Here is a 24,816-nt window from a genome sequence, read left to right on the forward strand (position 1 = left end):
TAGCCCTCTATCTACTGTACCACTTAGCTCCCAAGTTGGCATAGGTCTTTCTTTTTAGGGATTCATGAAGTACTACTGAAAAACAGAAATGATAAGCATTTTCCACCATTTATCTAACATCATAAAACTGGAAGCAAGCATTCCCTGGATAAATCACTTAGCTTCTCAGTTTCCTCATCTGTAAAATGGAGATTATAATAGCACCTAATTCTCGGAGTTGTTGTGGGGGTTAAATGAATTAACATATGTAAGGTGATTGGCAAACTTAAAGCATCATATAAATGATATCATCCCCATCACCATCATCATCATTATCAACATCTTATTGTTAGCAAGGAATAGAAAACTCAGACAGGTAGAAGATAGGACAGGGTTAGGATGGACAGGTAACAGCAATTTAATCAATCACTAAGCATTAATTAATCATATATTATGTTCCAGACCAATGAAACCATAGACCTAGTCCTTGTCTTAGATACGAGGCGCTGTAAGACCAAAAAGAAACAGCTCCTGCCCTCAGTGACCTTGCATTCTTTTGAGAAGATAATTGTTGCATGCAATGAAAATATGAAGGTACTGAAGCAATGGCAGTAAACTAGAAGGTGGTAAAAGTACCCAAAGGACATTCAGGGGTGCTGCCCATAGATTTTGCATTAGCTCTCTCCTTCAGGCATTTCTCCAAATTGTAAATCTTGGAAGTTTTTCCAAAATGCAAATAAGCCTGTCAAAAAAAATAGCACTTGATCAGTTTAAGGGTGACAGCTAGAAGGTGCCTCAAGGAAGGATCTGTGCTTCTAGGTCTCTTCCAGCTCTATAATTCTGTTTTCACTTCTGATTTTTTTAAGCATATGCAAACAAACCAGTGCTTTTCCTTGAAACGTTTCTAACACATCCTTTTTGTTTTGTAAATTACAACTCCATTACAAAGCCCCCAGATTAGCTAAGTACTCTACTTTGTCATTCATGTTTACTCTAACAATTTAAATTCTAAGTTATCTGGGGTCGTTATATTTGTGTATTAAGTGAACTGATTCTGCCCAAAGCCAGGAATCTCTCTCTAATACTAAGTAAAGTGGTCAGGGAGGCTCCTTAACTCTTTCAGGTCATTAATGAACTGTTCAGTACACTAAAGCATCAAAAATCAGCAACAATCATTCTTTAACTGGACTATAGGTAAAACATTCAAATGTCCTGTTTCCTTCGGATTTATTTGCAATAAATTCAGTGATGTTTCTAATGACTAGAAAAAAAATTTATGCACTGCCCTAATAATTTGGTTCTTATTTAAAGGAGCACCAGCAACATTGAAAACAATAGAATTCTGAGTACACGCCTGAGGTGTCCCAATTGGTTGGCCATGCTTGCCCTAAAGAGATCGTGGCAGCAGGTTTTCCTAGCTCTTCACATCCCTCTCTGCAGCCAGCAGAGCACAGTCATAAGCTACTGTGATTGAAATACTTGCTTGAAACATTTGTGAGGAGAGTATGGCAGGACTTCCCCATTAGCATTCATCCCTCCACTTAGCATCACAGATTTTGCTTTCAATATCTTCCCCCACAGCCTCCTTCCTCTACATTCCACCTCCTCAATGATAATGCTTCAAAAGCAGCCAGAATAAATTGAGTGACCTACAATAGTGTTTAATTAACAGTGTTTACCTCTTTGATAGCTAGGTCAAGTAAATAAAGAGGAGAAAAAAATTAATCAATCAACCAATAAGAATTTATTATTAATTAATAAATGATTGTTATTGATTACTAGATCACCATATGCCAGATCAATGAAATCATAGAACCAGTCTCCATGGCTAGTCTCTATCCTATCCCATGTACCAAGTCCGGAGCTATGCAGTGGGGATAAAAAGACCAAAAAAAAAGAAGAAAGAAAAGAAAAGAAAAGATAAAGAAATGCTTCCTGCCCTCAAGGAGCTTACATTCTATTGGGAGGATGGCAAATAAGTAAATACAAAGAAAATACATAGGGATATGGGGAGGGCAGGATTAAAAACCAGGGAAAACAAATCAGGAAAGGTTTAACATAGGAGGTCACATCTGAAAGAGCCAAGGATTCTAAGAGGAAAGGTGGGGAAGGAAAGCATTCTAGGTATGGGGGATGACCTGTGGGAAGGCACAGAGATAGGAGATGAAACATCACAGAAAGGGAATGGGGTCAGTTTGCCTGGAACCCAAGAGGCCTGAGAGATAGTGAGTGGAATAGATAGATAAACAGATAGATAGATGGATGAATGGATGAATAGATAGATAGGTATGTATATATGTATACACACACACACACCCATATATAAAGTAGCCTACTAGAGCTAGGTTTGAAGGGACTTTTTCAATGCTAAAAAAGAAGATTATAATTTATCCTAGAGATAGTAGGGATCTGCTAAAGCAAGGGAGGGGCATGATCAAACTTGACTCAGAGACCATTCACCTTATTTTACAGATGAGGAATCTGAGGTCCAGGGGATTAAGTGACTTTGTGCAGATTCACATAGGCAGTATCAGGGATAGGATTTGAAATATCTTTTGACTCTGAACCCACTGTCCTTTCCACTGCTCCATGTTGTTTTTCATCATGTTGGCTGTTAGGTGGGAAAAGGTGGAGACAAGAAGTAGAATTAGGAAGCTATTGTAATATACCAGCTAAAAAGTGATGAGGATCTAAACTAGATTGATGACTGGGCAAATGTGTGTGAATGTGTTGTGGAGATAGAATCAAGAAATTTGGCAAGTGCTTAGATTTAGGAAATAAAGAAGAAGAAGGAATTGAGGGTGACTCTAAGATAGTGAATCTAGGTAAATGACCAGGACAGTGACAAAACACATATACAGAGAAGCAAAGACAAAGAAAGAACAAAGGATTTCATTTGAGGAAGTGTAATGAGGGAATTAAGGATCCAAGAGACAGAGGTGAGGAGGCTCTGGAATAGGAAAGTTAGAAGGAGGATAAGGTTCAGAGAGTTCATTTTAGATTCACATAGTTTAAGATCTGTATGGGAGATCAAGGTAGAAATATACAGTGGGCAACTGGAAAATGGAGAGTAGAACTCAGAAGAGAGGAGAGGGCTGGATGTGTAGTCAACTGATGAAATGAAAGTTGATGGGATCATTCAGAGCTGAGAGACAGACAGAGACAGACAGAGAGAGAGAGAGAGAGAGAGAGAGAGAGAGAGAGAGAGAGAGAGAGAGAGAGAGAGAGAGAGAGAGAGAGAGAAAGACAAGAAAGACCAGGACAAAGCCCTGTAGTGTAATTACACTTAGGGTATGAGACATAGATTTGCAAAGGAGACTGAGAAGAGAATGAAATCAAGGGCACAAGTAGACAGGGTTGGTCTGGGAAGAAGAAGGGCCACTTCCTTATCAGAAACTGTAGCAATGGAGAAAAGAATGGGAGATGGGAGATCTTTTTGAGGTGTTGCTTGATCCTATTGCCTGTATGGTTGAGGTCAGCTCACTTCCTTTATTTTATTTTTTTTTTTAATTTTGTAATGTTTAACAATCACTGCCATACAATTGTGATTTTATCCCCCCCCACCTACCCCCCACTCCCCCCCTCCCTCCCCACGACTGCATACAATTCTGTATAGATTCTACATATACTTTCCTATTGAGTATATTTTCACTATAGTCATGCTATGTAGTCAGACTAAGATAAATGAAAGAAATCGTATAACAAATCAGAACATGATACACAAACACATACACATACACAAACATGATCTGCTACAATATATGAGTGACTTCCATATTTCTCTCTCTGAGTGTGGCAGGCATTTTGCCTTGAGATCCTCCATTGGGATTTTTTTTTTTTTTGGTAAGAAGTTCTTGTGTTATTACACAAATCTAAGTCTACCAGAAAAAACTCTCACACACTGTGGTTGTTGCTGTGCATAAAGTTCTCCTGGTTCTGCTCCTTTCACTCAGCATCAGGTCATATAAGTCCCCCCAGGCCTCTCTGAAGTCTTCTTGTTCATCATTTCTTATGGCACAATAGTACTCCATTACATTCATATACCATAATTTATTCAGCCATTCCCCAATTGATGGACATCCCCTCGACTTCCAGTTTTTGGCAACTACATAGAGTGCTGCTATAAATATTTTTGTACATGTGGGACCCTTTCCCATTTTTATGATCTCTTGGGGATATAGTCCTAGTAGCGATATTGCTGGGTCAAAGGGTATGCACATTTTTGTAGCCCTTTGGGCATAGTTCCAAATTGCTCTCCAGAATGGTTGGATGCGCTCGCAGCTCCACCAACAATGAATTAGTGTTCCAACTTTCCCACATCCTCTCCAGCATTTATCATTTTCTTGTTCTGTCATGTTTGCCAATCTTATAGGTGTGATGTGGTACCTCAGAGTTGTTTTGATTTGCATCTCTCTAACCAATAGTGATTTAGAGCATTTTTTCATATGATTATAGATAGCCTTAACCTCTTCCTCTGAAAATTGCCTGTTCATATCCTTTGACCATTTATCAATTGGGGAATGACTTTTATGATTATAAGCTCACTTCTTTTATCTGGACCTCAGTTCCTTCATCTGTCAAACGATAGCCTTTATAATCTTGACCCAGTGATTCTCAATCCTCTGAATTTGTCATCCTGTAAAATTAGACTCATCATTTCTTGGGTTTTTATTTTATTTGGGGACAAAATTGTGTTCACTTAAGCTTAAAAAAATACTTAATATAGATAATAAATGTAAATACTTAATTTTATCTGTTGAGCATCCTTTGATGGAATTAGTAGCCATGCTACCAATACATATAAGGGCTAATGGGACCACAGAGAGGAAAACTGAGCAGACGGATGAAAAAATTCAGAAGGAAGTCATTGACCAACTACAGACTGAACTTCACCTAACTTTATCACCCATCTCTTCAGGCAAGTGCCATCACTTGTCTGAAGTGCAAACAAACCATCAGCTAGGAGGACTCAGGAAGACTATTCAAACTACTACCTGAGGGAATAGGTGGTGTTTTTGTAGCTCCTAACATCGAGCAGTTCATATGGCTATCAATCAATCACTTACCAAGCATTTATGAAGTGCTTACTTTGCTGGGATTATGTTGGGCGTTCAAGAAATGCTGACAGAATTAATTGGATCAATGAATAAATTGATTAATCCCTATCACTGCACCTCCTTCAAAATGTTGGACAAAGATGCTTCTATTTGGAACCCAGAATTTCCCTAGGTACCTTTTTTAATGTCCATATATTCTCAGCAATAAAATATAGCCTGATATTTTGATGATCATGACATTCCCAAAGGAGCTGAGGTTTTGACTTTAAGAGATCAGATCACAATGTATATACCTGGGTCTCCTGAGCAAGGATATATATGTTAAATTCAAAGAGCTATTCTCATGTGGCTGTAGGAAAACTCTCAGTGAAATGTCTCGTGGAAAAGGTCACCCAGTTTAAAGATACAATTCTGGAAAAAACCCTTGCTAATTAGGACTAGCAGTAGCCCCATTAATCAGAAATGGTTCCAGATATTGAATGAATCCCAAACAGGGAAAATTCACCCAACCTTTCACAGAATTTAAAAAAAATTCTCCCCACACATGCCTAGGAGAACAAAGCAAGTCCTGATTCATTCATGAAAGCCATCTGGGACAAGGGATCCCTATACCAGGAGCCAACTTTGTGAGTCAGAACCAATAAATAGTGCCAAGCCAACTGCCTAAGTACTCATAATAACAACACTGCCTACCTCAAGAATCCAGCCTATAATCCATGTTGTGAGGTTGGGGAAAAGGCAAAGTAAGGGAATGCTGATGTTGAGTAAGGCCCTTCTTAATGCCCTGAGATTCTTCTGTCAGGGTTTCAAGGCCTGACAAGAACCAGATAAACTGGCCAGCTGAACTCTGGAAATGCCATTGATCAAACATCAGATGTGCAGATGGAAAACTGTTCTCTTCTTAAAACGTGCCACCGATACAAGAATTTCAAAAGCAATTCACAGTAAAAATTCCATGTTTTCAGAGAAGCAGCTTAAGTTCATTGTGATTCTGCTTGGCTTCAAATCTTCTATTCTAAATAGAACTGAGCATGTCTTCCAAAATAAAGGAATCAAACCAAGACAACATGTTAACGCCTTGTTGTCTATGGATAAGATCAAGCTATGCCGCTCCACCAAAAAATAAATTCAACACTTCCTTTGTTTTGGAGAATCTTTCTCCAAAGGTATCAAAATATCATTCAGACTTCATATATGTAATATTCTTTTTAAAAAATATTAGTCTGAGACCTAGTGCACCTTGTCAGTCTTGAGAACATAAGACTGCTATCCTTGGAGACAGGTCACTCAACTAGTCTCCCTCTCCACAGTTCAACTCCTTATGTCCAAGGGCACTTAAACTCCTCTGTTCTGGTATTCTGACCAGTCAGGCCTACTCCCTCAAGTCTGGTGTCTACAGCAGGGCAAGTAATCCTATAGCAAGGTGCCATGCCTCAAATCTCCTCCCCGTACCCAGCTCCATGCAAAGATTAATTCCTTCTTTTTTGCCTCACAAAATTCACTCTCCTCAGAGTTTACTCCTGCCTTAACTCTGCTCCTAGAGAGTCTATCTCAGTTTTTAAAGGACACCTGGAATGTGGCTGATCTTTGGTCTACCAGTGGCTACTGGCCCCCTAATTTGTTCAGGTTTGACTAATGAATTTATTCACATGGTATAACGGAGTGGAGACACTGTTTACATATTGTTTAAGTTCTTAACTCCTCATTGTTTAACTGCCTTTTGCCTTCTGAAATTTCTTTAACTGGACTGGGGGAAAATCAATTGATCAAGGGTCACTTGATCCCCCCCACCCTCACATAAGAAATAAAGAGTATGGGGAATATAAAGGCTAGTGGCTCTTTCACAGCTGACTGACTTTCCTCTAGCATTTATCTCCTCTTGTTTGAAGTGTAAGCCATTTCCAAGCTGTATTATTCATAATTTTAGTGGAAAAAATAAAGGAAGACACTCAAATGATTTCAGAATAGCTCATTCTACTCTCAACATTTCCTTTCTTGCCAGTTCATTCTATAGCACTTTTGAAATATAAGTATATTGCTAATTCCTCTTTAACTGACAGATGTCTTTCTTCAAAAATTATTATGAAAGCCACTGAGAGGCAGTATGATAGTATATAGAGAGCTTTCCTCAGCTTAAGGAAGGCCTGGGTTCCAGTTCTATCTCACATGTACCATCTGGCCACCCCAAAAAAGTGACATCCTCTCAGAGCCCTGGATAACTTTATGACTCTAAGTGGTAAAGCAGGTGCTAATTTGCACTGGTGAAGAGAATCTCCTGCCCAGGAATTCCCTGAACCAATAAACTAATAAATCCAGACTAGGCAGATGATAGATAGATAGACAGACAGACAGACAGATGGACGGACGGACGGACGGATGGACGGATGGACGGACGGACAGAGACAGACAGACAGATAGATAGATAGATAAACAGAGATAGATAGATAGATAGATAGATAGATAGATAGATAGATAGATAGATAGATATGAAATCAAGTGAAGGTAGTTTATGAAATGGGTGTACCAGGGAACACTATTGATGATGATGATGATGATGATGATGATGATGATGATGATAATGATGATTCATAGTACAACTTATTCCCATCTCCATTTTAAACATGGGGAAACAAAGGTTCAGAAATCATAGCTCAGCCCATACATGTAAATCACTGAACTCCTTTGAGGCTCAGCTTTCTCATCTGCAAAATGGGAAAGACAAGGGGCATTGGACCTCTGAGATCCCTTCCATCTCTAAAACCATGAGAGATGCAGTTTAGTTACTTGCCTGTTGTTACATAACTAGTACGTGTCACTGAGAGGGTTCAGTCAGCACTCTCTCCATTAAGCCATGTTACCTTTTGTAGATGCTACAGGAAACAAACACAGGATGATCAGTACTCCCAAACAATCAAAGAACCTACTCTGTGTCAGACTCTGTCAGGCACTGGGGATGCAATGACAAAAATGAAACAGTCCCTACTCTCAAGGAGTTTATATATTCTATGAGGGCAGTGAGAAGTGACAACATGTGCATAAATGGATAAAAAAACAATATATGATAAATAAGGGAAACTAACAGCTGGAAAGATGCACCATGGATGATAATAGCTTAGAGAAATAAATAAAATATTGTCCTAGAAAAGACAATTTCTTTTGAACCGACAGGAGAGCTGTCATTAGGAATTGTGGCAACCAGGGGAAATTATTTGAGTTGGAGTCAGAGAATGATCAGTCTTAGTTATGTATAGATACTCAAGGATGGTCATTTCCCAAGAAGTCTGACCCCCAACACTTATAGTAGAGGTGAAAGCACCAACCCAATTTCTGGGAAGAGACAAAGGGAGAAGGGAAATATGGAATCACAGAATTTGAGAGTCAGAAAGAACCTCAGAGACCGACTAGTCCAACACATACACAAAAGACTCCCCACCCTAAACACACCTGACAAGTGACTACGATGTCTCTGCTTAAAGTTCTCCAAGAAAGGGGAACCACTGCCTCCTGAGATAAACCTAAATTTACCTCTGCAACTTTCAGCCTTTACTTCTGAGTCTTTCTAGGGCCAGAAAGCACAAGTCTAATCCCTTCTCCATATGACTGTACTTCAAATATGTCAGCACAGCTATTCTGTTCCCCAGGGTCTTTTCTTCTCTGGGCTAAACATTTTCCAGTACCTTCAACCAATCCCCCCATGACATGGACCCAAATCCCTTCACTAGCCTGGATGCCTTCCTCAAAGATCTCTAGTTTTTTAATGTCCTTCTTAAATCCCGGTGCCCAGAACTGAAGACAATGCTCCAGATGAGGTCTGCTGAGGGCAGAGTATGTTGGCACTATGACCTCCCGATACCTCGAAGCCACACCCCCTCAACACAGTCCAAGATCCTATTAGCATTTTTGGCTATTGTATCTATCACATCACTGACTCATATTGATCTTGAATTCCCCTAAAATATCCAGATCTTTTTCAGAATGATTGTCATTGGACCAAACTTTTTCCATCTCATACTTGATTTTTGTACGCAAATGAAGACTTTACATTTATGCCTATTAAATTTCATCATCAGTCCAATGCTCTTAGGCAAGATGTGGGCAAACAATCACCTACCAGCCAAATTCAGACACTGCCTATTTTTGAAAGGCTCATAAGCTAAGAATGGTTTTTCTTTTTTAAAATAAGTCATGTTTTAAAATGTAAAGAGAAAAAACATTTTTAGCTCTTAGCAGTACAAAAACAGGCTTGGGCCAGATCTGCCTTTTGGGAAGTAAGAAGTTTGCCAACCCCTGATGATCTAGACTGTCCCTTCCAGTTCAGTGACATATGCAAATTTTATAATTATACCAACTATGTTTTTATCCAAGTAAATGATAAAAAATAAAAGCACTAATTTAAAAAAAAATCAGACGGGAGGTGGGACAGTGGTCAATGAAGGTGGATCCTGGGAGAAGATTAGGAACCTCAGGGTTGATTCTGTATGATATGGAGCCAGCAAGTCAAGAGCTTTCCATAAGAGGTAAGCTTCCCCTCCAATGCTAGCATCTCAAGGTGAAGTTCTGGTTTCTCAACCTTAGTGCATCCTTTTAAAATGGTTGTTATTATCCATTTTTCTGATTCAGGCTATTTCCCATACAATGTTACTTACCTTTTAAAGGATTCAGAGGACATTACTTAAATCAAAATTTTGACATAATTATTCTTTTCAATAGAGGGAAAATGATTCCATCTGATCTGGAGAGAAGAATTGTTGAAGTTAAACAAAAAGTAAGTTTGTACGATGAGCAATACATATCTCATTACAAGTTGGGAATACCTTATTTCCATTTCTATCCAAGGTAAAACAGGTTTTGTTTCTCTTTTAAGAAAAGGTATCAAACTCCATCTCCTTCCTTGTAAGAAAATATGGAAGTTCCCACTCAATCATTGATTACTCCTCTGGAATAGAAGCTACAAATTCAGGAGGCCAAGGTTATTAGATGGAAAAGTCTTGTGGCTTTCCACAAGATTTGTCTATATTTTGTGCTTGCCATAACTTTCTCAATTACTTTGGATTCAGAACTGGGAGGCTATCACTAATTGAGAATTCGTATGAGATGGAAAGACTTTGAGAATATTATTTTCACAAACAGAAAATGTAAAATGCAGCATTCTAAGAAATAATCTAGGTAAGATAGTGGATAGAGTGCTGGACTTGGAGTCAGGAAGACCTAAGTTGATAACACCTATTAGCTCTGACACCTTGAGCAAATCACTTCCTTGTGCCTCAGTTTCCTCATCTGTAAAACAGGGACAATAATATTACCTACTTCACTGTGTTTTGAAAAATCAAACGAGATTAATATAAGCAAAGTGCTTTGCCAGCCTTAAAACATTATATAAATACTAATTATCATTATTTTATTAACATTGCTAATAATCAACCCAGAACTTCCATGTATCCTTCATGAGGACAACCTGTGGATAACTCTTGAGTTGCAGCTCCATTTGTCTTCAAACACGGTTTTTCTTCTCTCCAAATGTCATCTTTTGCAAGGAGCAAATAAGGTTTTCTTTTAGCTGTCATGGTGGTCATCCACTTCCCGCCCTGGTTCGTAGACCAGCAAGGTCAGTTTTGTTTTCAGATCTCTGCTCTGTTGGTAGATTGTTGACAAAGGTAGCATGCAGCTCTTAGGACAGCAAAAGACCATACACATTTCTCAGGGCTAGACAAAATGAGAGAGAGGGCAGGAGGAGAAAGTTAGAGTGTGTCACATCCCTTGTCTCCTAGTTAAACAGCATACTGCAGGCTTACAGTCTTGGCCTTTTGTGCCACCTAGAGGTAAAACACTGGTCTAACTGCCAAAGGAGAGAGGAACAGAAAAGATGGGGGTGGGGGGATGTACTAAAGCTGGTAAACCCATGACTTCCCTTTTGAACGTTTCCCCCTCTTGTCTCCATGGAAAAAAATCCTCTCCAGTCTTTAGTACATGCATCTTCAATAAAAGCCTCTTGGCCCATGGAAGGTATTATTTCAGTCAGTTTCCAGTGAGCGGTGAGGAAAGGAGAAAGGAAGCAAGCATCTATTAAGCATCTACTGTGTGCCAGGCACTGTGCTAAACACTTTGTAAATATTATTTCATTGGATCTTCACAACAACCCCGTGATGTTGCTCCTATTGTCTCCATTTTACAATTCAGGAAACTGAGGCAGGTAGTGTTAACTTGCCCAAGGGGCACATAGCTAAAGGTCTGACATGAACTCAGGTCTTCCTGACTTCAAGTCCAGCATTTTAACCACTTTGCCACTGGGAAACCGGGAACATGCTGAACTGATGATGAAAAGAGGAAGAAGAAAAGAGAGAGAAGAAGGAGGAGGACTGGGTAAAAACAGGACAAGAGGATAATAAAGGTTAGGGCCTGGAAAATTAAACAGATTAGATAGATGGATGGATAGATAGATAGATGGAAAGATAGATAGATAGATAGATAGATAGATAGATAGATAGATAGATAGATAGATGATAGAGAGATGTATAGATAGATAGAAAGATGGAAAGATAGACAAATAGATGGATAGATAGATAGAGACAGATGAAGGACATATAGATATACATCCACATATATGTATGCATAGATATATATGTGTGTACATATATATATACATATATAATATAAATTTTCTAGGCCTTCAACCTTAAATCAATCTACCAATGTCTATATCTCTATTTCTGTGCATATATATATATGAGTATATAAGGAAGTACATAAAAATGCCTATATACACATATACATAGAGATAGACATGTGTATGTATTTAGATATGTGTATATATAGAGGTAGATAGATTGATATATATACAAAAATAGAAGTAGAAATAGATAGATAAAGGATATATAGATATACATCTATATATATGTGTGTATGTGAATATATATATTACATATATATATGAATTTTCCAGGCCCTCAATCTTAAATCAATCTATTTCTGTGTACATATGTATTTAAGTATATAAGGAAGTATATAAGTATGCCTATATACATAAATATATACAGAGATAGATATTTACTTACGTGTATATATAGAGGTAGATCAATATACATACAGAGAGAGAGAGAGAGATAGCAACCATGATGGAGCAGATTCACTCATTATTTCTCTGCAATGGCTGTTCCAAAGAAGGAGAACACCTGTTTCCCAAGGGCATTGTCTGGTGTTTCAGACCATATCTAAGAGATAGCCATTCAGCAAGTTACTCCTTCATATTCTTCTGTCTCTCCTCTTTTTTCTAGGGATTTGTTCCCTTTCTTGTGAGTGCCACTGCAGGAACCACAGTATATGGCGCATTTGATCCCCTTCTAGCTATTGCTGACATCTGCAAAAAATATAAGATCTGGATGCATGTGGATGTAAGTACCCTATGAATGATTGACTCATGAAGTATTTCCCCCTAGGAATTCTGGGGCTGGGAAATTATGTGGGTTTTTTCTTCTAGGAAATTTTTTTTTGATGCTGCATTGTTTTGGGTTTTTGCCTGTGACTGTTGGAATGCAAAATGGAATTTAGTTCTTTTACTTAGTAAAAAAAATTTCAGAATGATCTTCTTAAGTTCTCCACCATAGATGGAGGGAGCATGGAAAGCTATAGCCAGCCTAATATTAATGTTTCCAGGAATCAGCTTGAAGTCAATGGTAGGCAAATTCAGAAAATCTGAATTTGAAATCATAGGATTGGTTTTTAATCCAAACTCTGCTGCTAATTACATTGAGCAAGTCACTTGCCTGTCTGGGCCCTTGTTGACAAAATGGGGGAGTTGGATTATATCACCTCTAATGTCCTGTTAAGTTGTACTACTGTGACCTATTATCTTCTTATACTTTAAATTACTTTGCAAAATTGGAGGATCATAGCTTTAGATCTGAAGGAAAACTTGGAGATCACCTAGTTCAACCCCTTAATTGTACAGATGAGCAAATGGAGGTCCCAAAAGCATGTGTCCACCCCAGGTCATACAGGTAGCAAGATGAGTATTCAAACCAAGGTCATCTGATCCCAATTCCACCATTCCTTCCACTGTACCATGCTGTCTCTATGTGAATGGGTTGGACTCTTTTGAATTCAATCCATTTTGAAATGTATTGATGAATGCATTTCCACCATGATGGAAAGTCCTGGTCAAAGTCTTCAGGACCCTGTGAGTAGCACATGGAACTAACAATCTAATCCCCAAATGACAGAACTGAACAAAACCTATAGAGTAACCAAACTGACTACAAACAATTAACCTCTTTACAGTAAGATTCATTTTCTCCCCAGAATGTTTTCTTTCAATGACACTCCTATGCAACACCTTTAAAGGAGACAACATGTTCAGTTTAGGTCAGCAGCCAAAAATTACGAAGCTTTTTTCAAAAAGGATTCCACATCAGACATGTGAGTTTGATGAAGAAAGAAGGCTTGGGTATTTGCTAGGCTGGTTATACCCAATTTCATGCACTTTCTTGTTTTAATCAGCTTAGAAAATACAGTTTATGTTTCCAGTATTTTGCCTTCATGATTAATTACATGCATTCTAAAGGATCATGAAGACAGACCTACCCAAAATATTTCCAAATGAAAAATCAATTTTGAAAAGGATTTAAGTTTAGATTGTTTCAACCTTGTGCATGTCACTTAACGTGCATAATCTCAGTTTCCTTATATGTAAAATGGAGAAAATAATAGCACCTACCTCACTAGATCATCATAAGGATCCAATGAAATTACATATATATATATATATATATATATATATATATATATAACACACACATCACTCAGAAAACCTTTAAATACTATATAAATGTTAACTATTTTTGTTATTGTTGAGTTTGAGTCTAGGACCTGGGAAAACTGAATTTCCTTTTCCTTGGTTAAAGTCAGGCCGGCCTGACAAATTCTGACCATTATGGACCAAGAAGCAAAGTTGGCCCTTTGTTATCAGGAGTTTGTTTGTTTTGTTTTGTTTTACCATCCCCAACCCAGCAGTATGGATAATGCCCAAACTAGGCAAATTCTTGTTTACTTTCTGGGATGGTCTGGCCCCAAGCAAGAAATCCTTGTATAAACTTTAGAATCCACGTAGCACAACCCCCTAATTTACAGATGATGTCACTGAGGCCCCAACAGATTACATGACTCATGGTCATGTATGGTCATGGAGCTTATTAGTGGAACCTAAATTAGAACTTGAGTCTTGTGACCCACTTTCTTTCCGTTAATCAAACTGAGACCTGTTAAGGACCCACTGCCTCCTGGGCCATCTCCAGTTGTCCTGATCTATATCTAGTCACTAGACCCAGATGGCTAAAGAGGTGAAAGTGAGGCTGGTGACTTTGCCTAGTCCTCCGTCACTTAAATCCCATTCACTTGTATGTCATGGCATCACCTCCCTGGTGTCATGACATGATCCTCTTCGAGAATGAAGAACAAACAGCAGCAATTATGACATGCTGCCCAGTTACCCAAAGAGTGAGCAGCCTGTTTAACCTTGTTAACCGATCCACTAAAAGGAACCACCTTAATGACTTTGAAAACAAGACATTCTCTCTGTGCTGAGCTCACTCCATGGTCTCTGACCCATGTCTCCTATTGAAAATAGAAATCAGATTTCTTTCAAAATCCTGTAACTTTTCAAACTTCTATCATGCTCTTTGATTTTTATATGATTTCTATAATTAAAACAGAGAAGAAACGTAACACAAATCCTCAGTTATAAAATAGGCCCTATAAGCCCAGTATGTAACTCTGAGGTTAGTGTGTATCTTTTAATAGTGAAAGAAAAAACCTCAAATTACAATGAATAATGTACAAAATATGATTTAATGCTGAATCTATTTTACATTTTAAATTCTGAGTTATTTTGGTAATGTTTGAAAAAAAATCTGTGACCTTATCCATGTGGCAATTCTCTCTGGCAATCCAGATCACAACCCCTCTATACCTGGGGTCTTAGGCTACTCTTTTGACTGTCCTCCCATAAGGTCACCCCAGCAGATCTAAATAATGAGATGGCAACTTTCTCGTCCCTTGACATCACAAGGATACCAGTGAAGTGCATAAATACCAGGGGTTTTTTTTCAATATGACAAATTTTTTTAAAAATTGAATTTTCAAATTAATATTCTATTTAGAGAGAACATTTCCCAGGGTTGATTTCCCACTTATAGAAATCTTGGTAAATGGAAGACCCTTCCAGGAAGATAAATTATATATATATGATATATATATATAATCCTCCTACTGAGGGCTACATCCTTTTTAAGAGAGAAACTAGGCCTCTTTGTCCCACCCAGCCACATGATCTCGTGCCTCAAAGGACACCCTTCTTCACACTTCAGATACTTAGGCTTTATTTCTACATACTCTGCACTAGAACCTTCATGAGGGGAGAAGACAAAACAGTGTGGACTCTTCTGCACTGTACTCAGGCAGAGGTGATGTTCCCTAAATATTTCTTCCTGCACAGACCTAAAAGTTTGAATGGAGTTAGAGATTCTGGGAAAATTCATCACACTCTTCTCAGAAAGCCAGTACAGAATATAATCAAATTAGAGTATGTCTTTAGTCAGAGAGGTGGTCTTCAGTGGGTAAAGCCACCTCTCTAGTAAAAGGCACTAAAGGTTATTTATACCCCCTAATCAAAGAAATCTAGAAAAGGAAGGACAGGTTCTTGTTTTTCTTATATTCCCATGAAAGCACTGGACTAGATCATGGGGTGTTAACATTTTTTATGCCTTGGACCACTTTGTCAGTCTTGTGAAGTCCATGAACTTCTCAGAATGTTTTAAAATACATATAGTAGATAGAATGACAAAGGAAAGTAAATATATTGAAATACAGATGCCAAAATAACTGGCAAATAGCAAAAATTAATACTTTATCAAAATATAAAAAATAAATTTATGGCATACTAATATCCACCAATCGGTTTAACAGTTGCAAGTTTCAAAGTAGCGATGACTCTAAGTGATATTTCAAAATATCTACCACAACTGTACCACTAATACTACTGTGGTTTGTTGCCTAAATTCATAATTGAAGAAAATGATAAATTTCAGTTTGGTATTTGTGAAGATGAAGATGTCATTTTTCCCATCCAAATTTAGGGGCCCCTTAAAATCTGTCCATGGATCCCAGGTCAAAAAACCCTAGAATAGATGGTCCCAAATGTTTCTTTTCAACTTTCAAACCTATGATCCTATGATCTTTTTTAGGCAGCTTGGGGTGGCGGACTACTGATGTCCCGGAAACATAAATGGAAGCTTAATGGTGTGGAAAGGTAAGCACATTTAGCCAGCAGCTTAATGTTAGGTATCAAAGGCAACTTGCCCATTGAGACTCCAGAGAATCCTGGAATGCAGGTGTACCTAGCTTTCTGCTGTTCCCATAGATTATGTGTAAATTAAATTCTTCAAAATCAAATCCTCTTAAATCCAGCCAAGGAGCTGACTGTTTGAAGATAAGACTCTTGTGAATTCTTTTGTAACCCAAATAATCATTTCTTAATTTATTTCAATGTACAATGAATTTTTTGTGCACACATTTACTTAAAGTAGGACACACCTGTCTCATGGTTTTATTCTTATATTAACTGCTTTCTGCTATAACTTTGTTGTTGGGTTCATTTTGCTTAGAGGCTAAACTCTGATGGAGAACCAGTTTCACATGGCAGATGTAAAAATGATTAGGACAGGGCATTTATTTCCAGTTCAAAAACAAAATATATATGCTCTGAAAAGGACACTCAAAGCATATTGGCTGCTATGGCAGCTTCAGAAATTGTTGCTAGACAGACACTAGGGAAGGTTCACCCAGTTTTTCCAACAAAGAGTTCTCACAAAATAGAAGTCTGACCTACAGTCATTCACTTTGTCCTCTCCCTTCCCCAATTCAGATGGGAACAGAGTTCATTAGAGGCAGCCAAATGCCCACCACATCCTGCCAAATAGCCAGATGTTCCCCAGGAAAACACACTCCCCACAGGCTCTGTGCTAAAGCTTTTCCTGAAGATATCCAACCCAGAAACAGAAGGAGGAGCCCAGTAACGTGTGGGAGCATCTGTCAGCCCCAGGTCACAAACAGCAGCAGGACATGGCAGCCCTGGAGAGGCCAAGACCAGAAGCTAGACCAGTCTGGTTTGGCATGGCAGACGATACAGCACCACAGGCAAATGGTTCTAACTGGAGAATCAATGAATCTAGGAAGAGAGGGAAGCTGAGTAGTTGAAGGTAGAAGGTAAAACCAAGGTCAAATCCTGGGATTTCAAGTCAAATTAAAGAAAATAGATCATAGACAGAGGCAGACTTGTCCATGCAAAATGAGGAGGCCCAAACAGAAGGATAGTGTAAGTGGACATCATGGGGCTGGTAAAGGTGGGAAGGCACAGTCAACAGAGCAGATAGGGTAGTGCTATTAGCCCCAGACCTAGAGGCTGTCTGCCCCCTAACCTGGATTGATACATCCTTCTTCGTGTAAGGAGTAGAGGAAGTAAGAGCAAAGAGAACTGCTACTCTCTCCAGTAAATCAAGGCTCGATAACTATTAAGGCTGGCTATCAGAGAACAAAGAGAATTTACCTTGTGGCAAACAGAGGAATTCTAGGATCAGCTGAAGGAATTGGAGATGTTTTGAAAAGGGGGGTAATGATAGCTATGTGGTCAAGTATTTGAAAGGCTGATATGTCAAAGAAGGATGAGAATTTTTTCTGTTTAGTCCTCAAAAGCAGAACCAGGAGGAATGGGTGGAAATTGTAAGAAGGTCTGATGTCAGAAAAAAAGAATCTTCCTTAACAATTAGAGTCAATCAAAAATGAAACAAGCTGCCACAGTGACTTTCTCCTGCATTGGAGGTCTTTAGGTTGGATGACTCCTTTCTCTCTGTGGACTAGATGATTTCTAAGTGTCAACCCAAAATCAATGATCCCATGACCTCTTCCAAGCAGCAGCTGCTACTTTGATAGCCACCCCTTCTCCCAACCCAGTGAGGCCAGTCCTTGGAGGTTGGAAACAGAATTGCTCCCCTATAGACATCACTACTGATCTGAGAGCTAGTCAGGGTTCAAATACCCCCTGGAACACAAAACAAAGGAACTATGGGCTGTTGGGGATAGGGAGCAACAGAGAGGGACAATCTGGCTGTGTTCAATTGGCATCCAGATAGTGAAGTAAGTGGAGTACTAGACTTGGAATCAGGAAAACCCCAACTCAAATCCTGCCTTAGATGCTGACTAGCTGTATGACTGTTGGTAGGTCACTTAACCTCTCCCATCCTCAATTTCCTCATCCATAAAAGGGGGATAACAGTATCTACATCATAGGGACATTGCAAGGATATAATGAGATAACATGTAAAGCACTTTGCAAATCTCAAAGCACCGTATAAATGCTAGCTATTATTCCTAATAATTCAAATAGACAAATGATATTAATTAATATTATCTACTATGTGCAAAGCACCATGCTGGGTGCTAGAGATTATATGTACTCACCAGGAGAGGAAGGAACTTTCAAACAAATATCCTCGCATGGTCTGATAACATGCCTTGCTTAGCCAGCTATCAGACCAGAAATAGGTGGAAACCCCAGATGAAAGATTTGACTCTGTCTTGCCACATAAAGAGTAGAAAGACAAAAATTATATTTGAAATGACAAAGGGGCAACACAAATGTAGAGGCCTGGTCAGATAACAATTCTTGTGAAAAATAACTGGAGGGAGGGATAGGGGTTCATGGACCCCACAGTCAATGTGAGTCAGCAAGGTGACATGACAAAGTCAGTGCCCACTTAAACTTCACTAAGAGAAGGTTATTGAAGAATAAATGAGGAAGGTTATTGTTTTGCTTTATTTAAACATGGTCAGGCCACATCCCAAATCTTAAGTTCAGTTCCAGAAGTTAGTTCTAGAATGTCCAAAAGAAGGGAACTAGGATGCATGAGGGAAACAAAATCATGCCATATAAGATTCATGTAAAAGAAATAAAGATGTTCAGCCCACTGAAAGAAGATGAGGACAGGGGGTGGAACAAGATGGTTATTTTCAAGTATTTAAAGGATTAGTACCTAAAAGAGGAGTTAGCCTTAACACAAGTGGGTGGTGCAAGGAATAGAAGGCTAGGTCTAGACCAGGAGTAGGGAACCTGCAGCCTCAAGGCCACATGAGGCCCTCAAGTGCGGCCCTTTGACTGAATCCAAACTTCCCAGAACAAATTCCCTTCATAAAAGGATTTATTCTGTAAAACTTGGACCCTGTCAAAAGGCTGCCCCTGAGGTCCTAGAAGGCCACATATGCTCTCTTCCCACCCCTGGTCTGGACCCTCCATCCAGCTCCCTCCTCAGATACTTACAAGCAATGTGATGGTGGGCCAATCCCTTAACTTCAGTTTGCTCATCTGTAAAACAGGAAGAAGAATAATAAATAGCTACTTCCCAGGATTGTTGTGAGGATAAAATGCAATAACATCTTCAAAGAGCTTGGCAAACCTCAGCACACTATAAATACTGGTGGTGGATACTCTTGGTGCTTCTGTTATACTTGACCCCAGAGACAAGGGCTAGGAACAAGAGGTTTGAGGTTATGGAGATGGAGATTTTGACTCAAAATAGAAAAGAAGTTCTCAATGATTAGAATTGTGGAATGGGTTGTTTTAGGAGGTAGTAAGTTCCCCAGCACTGGAGTTCTTCCAGCAGGGCTGTAGAATCAGAAATGATGTAGAGGGAGTCTCTATTCACATACTGGTTACACTAGGTCATCTTCAAGGTACCTTTTTACTCTGAGATTCTGTAAAATAATACTACAGAGGTAAAGAAAGTGTGGACATTTATAAGGAGTATTAAACGTGGAGTCTAAAGGACCAGTGACGCTTGCTAGCTGTATAACTATGTGCCAATCATTTAAGCTCCCTGAGTCTCATTTTCCTCATCTGTCAAATGGGGATAATAATTATACTACCCACCCAACAAAGGTATTATGAAGTTAAAATGAGATAGTTTCAAAGTACTCATAGAAATGTCAGTATTTATTATTATAGACCACTTTTTAAATGTTTAATAAATTCTTCAAGTCTCTATCTTCTCTTACCACTTGTGGGAATTGACACAGTGATTCCAAAACTCCTGCTGGAGCACAGACACCTTTAGAAGAATACTGCAGTGTCTCCATAGTGTTGAGATCTGAACATTTATTTTCTCATTTAGCTTATAGAAGAATCAGTATAAACACATGGAGAATTCAACACGTGCTGTCTATCTCTCTTATGGAAGCACATGGTACATGCTCAGAGCTGTGTCACCTAGATAACCAAGAAAAGAAGGAAAGCTTAGAAAATAAAGTAATGCAGAGACTTAGAACCAATATTACAGTTTCTCTGAAATAGAGGTGGCAAATCTGATAACAGACACCTTCTTTCTTCTGTTGATGTAGTCAACAAATTATTTTGGTAGCTATTATGTGTAGAGTCTGGGCTAAGTATAGGAATGAGGGGAAAGTACAAAGTCACTCAGTCAATAAGCATTTATTAAGAGCCTACTATGTGTCAGGCACTAAGTACTGGGGATACAAATATAAAAAAAGACTATTCCTGTCATCAAGGAGCTTACAATCTAATGGGAGAAGGTAATACACAGAAGGAGAATAAAAAGCAGGTAGGGAGAAGGAAGGATGAGGAGGATGAGGGAAGAGCATGATAGAGAAGTCCAGATAGGTGGGAAATGACTGGTCATTTCCCATGATGGCTACCATGATGACTGGCCTGGGTGCCTTCCTTAAACAGAGCCTTTGATAGGAGTTTTTCATTCTGCCCTTCAGTTTGAGGGGTCCCAAAGTAGAGGGTATGGATGAGATGTGAGTACCAACGTTGATGCAATCTTGCATGTTGGTGAGGTTCTTGGTGATGAGGTTCCTAGGTGCATGGAGGAAAGTCCAAAGGAATGCAGCTAATTAGGAAATGTGCTCCTTAGGCTCTCCCTATTGGAAGGGCGACTTATTGAGACTTACTCAGTCCTCTTCTCAAGAGTGGCAACCCTGCTAGTTATATTTCTACTATGGCTTTCTTCTCCCCAACTCCAATCCTGAAGGTTTCCTATTGGTGCCATCAGTCATCAGCCAAGACAAAGATGGATGAGGGGCTGTCTTCTTAACCACATCATTTGGGGTCACAGATACGGGAGATGCTCAGCCAGTGTTTGTTGTCTGGTTGACTGATACCCATTCATCAAACAGATAGACTGGTTCCCCTCCACCTTCACATCCTAACTTCTTCCTGAGGCAGAGTCACTAAGAGGTGGGAAGCAAATTCACTATTGTGAAAAAAAGAGGAAGAAAAAGAGCTCTCTGGCTTTCAGCCTCCTTGCCTTTTTCTTCCATTTAGGACCAGAGGGAGCTATATGCTACATTAGACTTCCCACTTTGCTTTGCGTATTTCTCCCAGAGGATAGTCACATACTGGCTTGGAAGGAAAAGACGCCTACCATGGAATGTTGGGTTTCCCTGAACTCCAAATCTTTTTAAGGACCCCAAACCAGAAATAGTCACAGTACTGTCTTCTTCTGTTCACTGATCCTTTGGGTGCCCTAGGGAAGACAGAATAAGTACCTACAAATGTGAGTACTCAGGGCTGCATGGAAACCCTTACTTTATCTCTCTCTCTTTGGCTTTTCTACTCTTTATGCGGCAAGACGGAGAGTTCAAATTCAAGTCATGTTTGTTGGGTCTCATCAGCTCAGCTCTTGTCTCTATTATTTACTGGTTGTATGACCCCAGGCAAGTTATTTAACCTTTCTCAGACTTAATTTCTTCTTGTGTAAAATGGAGGTAACAATGGCACCTATCTCATAGGGTTATTGTGAAGATCAAATAAAATAATGTACATAAAATTATGATCGATGATAAATTGGATCCCTATTTTATTGGGCCACTATTTTATTCCAATCAGTATTAATTTGTTTGTTATGATTCCACTGGGGTGGTGATTGTAAGTTTTGATAGTAGGCCTCAGAGCTGTGAACTGTAGATTGTAAGTTCATTTGCTTAATCATAGGAAGCTAACTAGAGGACCTCCACCCTTGTTTTAACTTGTTATGGTGACCAAGCCCAGCAAGGCAGAGGTGACTCAATTGCATGAAAGGTTTCCCAGCTATTTTTGTTGCTCCACTATCCCTTGTCATATCTCTATTGCCCAACATGGGGAGATGACCAAGCACTTGACCAACAAGTGGCCCTGGCTGCTGACTTATGCCTGATTTTCTACCAGCCCCTGGGTATGCTCATCAGGACTTCCTGAAAAGTCAAGATAGGTCTGTGAATGTCTGCTCATTATCCTGTTTGTCAGCCCAAGGAATTTTGTATTTTGTGTAGACCTTCCTGGAGGGTCAAGGGTAACCAGTCAGATTCTGTATTTTTAGTTTGCTTCATCTGTATTGTCCAGGTATCAAGCACTATAAAACTAAGGCTTTGAAGGAAGGGGGCATCCCAGATTGTGAGGAAGATCCAAGGTCCACTTCATTAGCGGGGGCCATGCACCCTTCAATAAAGTGCCATTGGTTCAGAGCTCTGCCTCAGTTGTTTTTTTTTATACGTTGGATAATTTTGGAATCCCCACAAAGCATTCTGCAAACTTTTAAAGAGCTATATAAACACTCGTTGTTGTTGTAATAGTAACCATGGGAAGGGGAGCCCTGGAATCCTGGGCCCTGCCCAGACAGTTTTAGTCACCTGAGATTTCTTCAGTGAAGCTTTTCCCTTATATGGTTTGGTTTTATTTCAGGGCCAACTCCGTGACATGGAACCCTCACAAGATGATGGGCGTTCCCTTGCAGTGCTCAGCTCTGCTGGTTAGAGAAGAGGTAGGTTTGGGCTGCTTTCATTTTTATTCCTTCAAAACATTCTCTCCTTACATGTGACATAAATGGTGCACATGGGAATGAGATGACAGTTATAGACAAAACTGGGGCTGCTAGGTGGCGCTGCAGTGGATAGAGCACCAGGCCTGGAGTCCAGAAGACCTAAATTCAAGTCCAGCCTCTGATACTCACTAGCTGTGACCCTGGACAAGTCACTTAACCCTGTTTGCCTCAGTTTCCTCATCTGTAAAATGAGCTGGAAAAGGAAATCAAAAACCACTTTCTTTGCCAAGAAAACCCCAAATGGAGTCACAGGAAGTTGAACACAACTAAACGACAAAAATAAACAAAACTGAAGAGTGCATTCAAACTCTAGTTAAGTTGTTTCTTCCAGGAACTTCAAAAGAATTAAAATCAGAAGAATTTGGGGGGTGAGAAGGGAAGAAGAGTCAATCTAATATTCAGTCATAGCTTTAGAAGGCCTGGCCATTTTGACTGGTCTAGTTTCCAAATGGGAATTATTTTAGAGGCAGCTAGGTGGCAATAGATAGACCATTGGACTTGGAGTAAGGAGGACATGAGTTCAAAAGCAACCCCGGACACTTATGAACTGTGTGACCCTGAGCAAGTCATTTCATCTCTGTTTGCCTCAGTTTCCTCATCTGTAAAATGAGGATAATAAAAGCATCTACCTCCCAATGTTGCTGTGAGGATCGATTGACATAAATCTGTAAAGTGCTTAGCATAGTCTTCAAATTAGCCTCTCTTCCTAAATTGTCTTCCATCTCCAATTTATCTCCCACGCAGCTACCAGATTAACACACTTGAAGCATGGTCTAACCATGTCACACCTTTGCTCAAGAAACTCCTATGGTTCCCTCTTGCTTCCAGAATATAATACAAACTAGCCTGTTTGACATTTAAAAGCCATTTTCAGTAGGGCTCCACTCTACCTTTTCAGATTTCTTGGACATTACTCTCCTTCACACACTCTATGTTATAAACAAAGTGGCCTGCTTCCTGTATTCAATATGCCATCTCCCACTTCTGCCTCTGTGTGGGCTGTACTTCATGCCTAGAATGCCCTCCCTCCTCATCTTCACCCCAAAGAATTCATAGGTTCCTACAATGAAATCTATCTTCCCCATTTACTAGCAATTCTACCCAGAAACAACTTGGTATTTACTTTGTGGTTCATGTTTATTTACCCATGTAGATATTGATTTCCCTCAATAGAAGGTAAGCTCCCTGAGGCAGGTACAATTTCACTTTTGTCTTTGTATACTTAACACCAACACATAATAGACATGGAAGATGAGGAATTAATGTTAGTTGAATAACTGGAAAACCTTAAACACTAAATGTTAGCTATTAATATTTTTCATATCTATATGAAGCCTAAATGAGTTCTAAATAGGGAGCCAGGTGATATAGCAAAGAGAGCCCTGGACCTGAAGTCAGGAAGTTCTGAGGTCAAATCCAGTCTTGTACACGACTAATTATGTGACCCTGAACAAGTCACTTAACCCTGTTTGCCTCAGTTTCCTCATCTGTAATATGAAGATACCTCGTAGGCTTTATTATCATTTATGAGGATAAAATGATAATATTTTTAAAACCCTTTGAAAAATTTCAAGTACTATATCTCTGCTAGCTATTATAATCTTTATTCCTCAAACATGTCTTTTCTGCCCCAGTCAATTTTCATCCCTGTCTTCTATAACATTGCATGTGATTTATTTTTGTCCACTCTGAAAAATAATCTGATGATTTTCAAGACAAAATGGAGTTCAAAGAACAAAATGAATTCTAGCTTATGAGTTAGGTATAGACTTTGTTCATTCTTAGCCCGCATATTCAAACCTACGGGCTCTATATTCAAGTTTTTATTCCTTTGTGTTTTAGTTTAATTTTTAAAAATGGTC

The 24,816-nt window shown here is 39.2% G+C and overlaps 1 protein-coding gene across 1 annotated transcript in view; it reads left to right on the forward strand.

The window, feature by feature from the left end:
• GAD2 (glutamate decarboxylase 2) overlaps positions 1–24,816 on the forward strand; it is a 90,682-nt gene that overhangs the window by 33,171 nt on the left and 32,695 nt on the right. The window contains exons 9-12 of the mRNA XM_072651759.1: positions 9,747–9,801; positions 12,308–12,424; positions 16,271–16,335; positions 22,816–22,894. Of these exons, the coding sequence (XP_072507860.1) occupies positions 9,747–9,801; positions 12,308–12,424; positions 16,271–16,335; positions 22,816–22,894 (316 nt within the window). The remainder of the gene's footprint in view (positions 1–9,746; positions 9,802–12,307; positions 12,425–16,270; positions 16,336–22,815; positions 22,895–24,816) is intronic.

This window comes from Notamacropus eugenii, chromosome 3 (genome assembly GCF_028372415.1).
Source record: "Notamacropus eugenii isolate mMacEug1 chromosome 3, mMacEug1.pri_v2, whole genome shotgun sequence".
NCBI classification, from domain to species: domain Eukaryota; kingdom Metazoa; phylum Chordata; class Mammalia; order Diprotodontia; family Macropodidae; genus Notamacropus; species Notamacropus eugenii.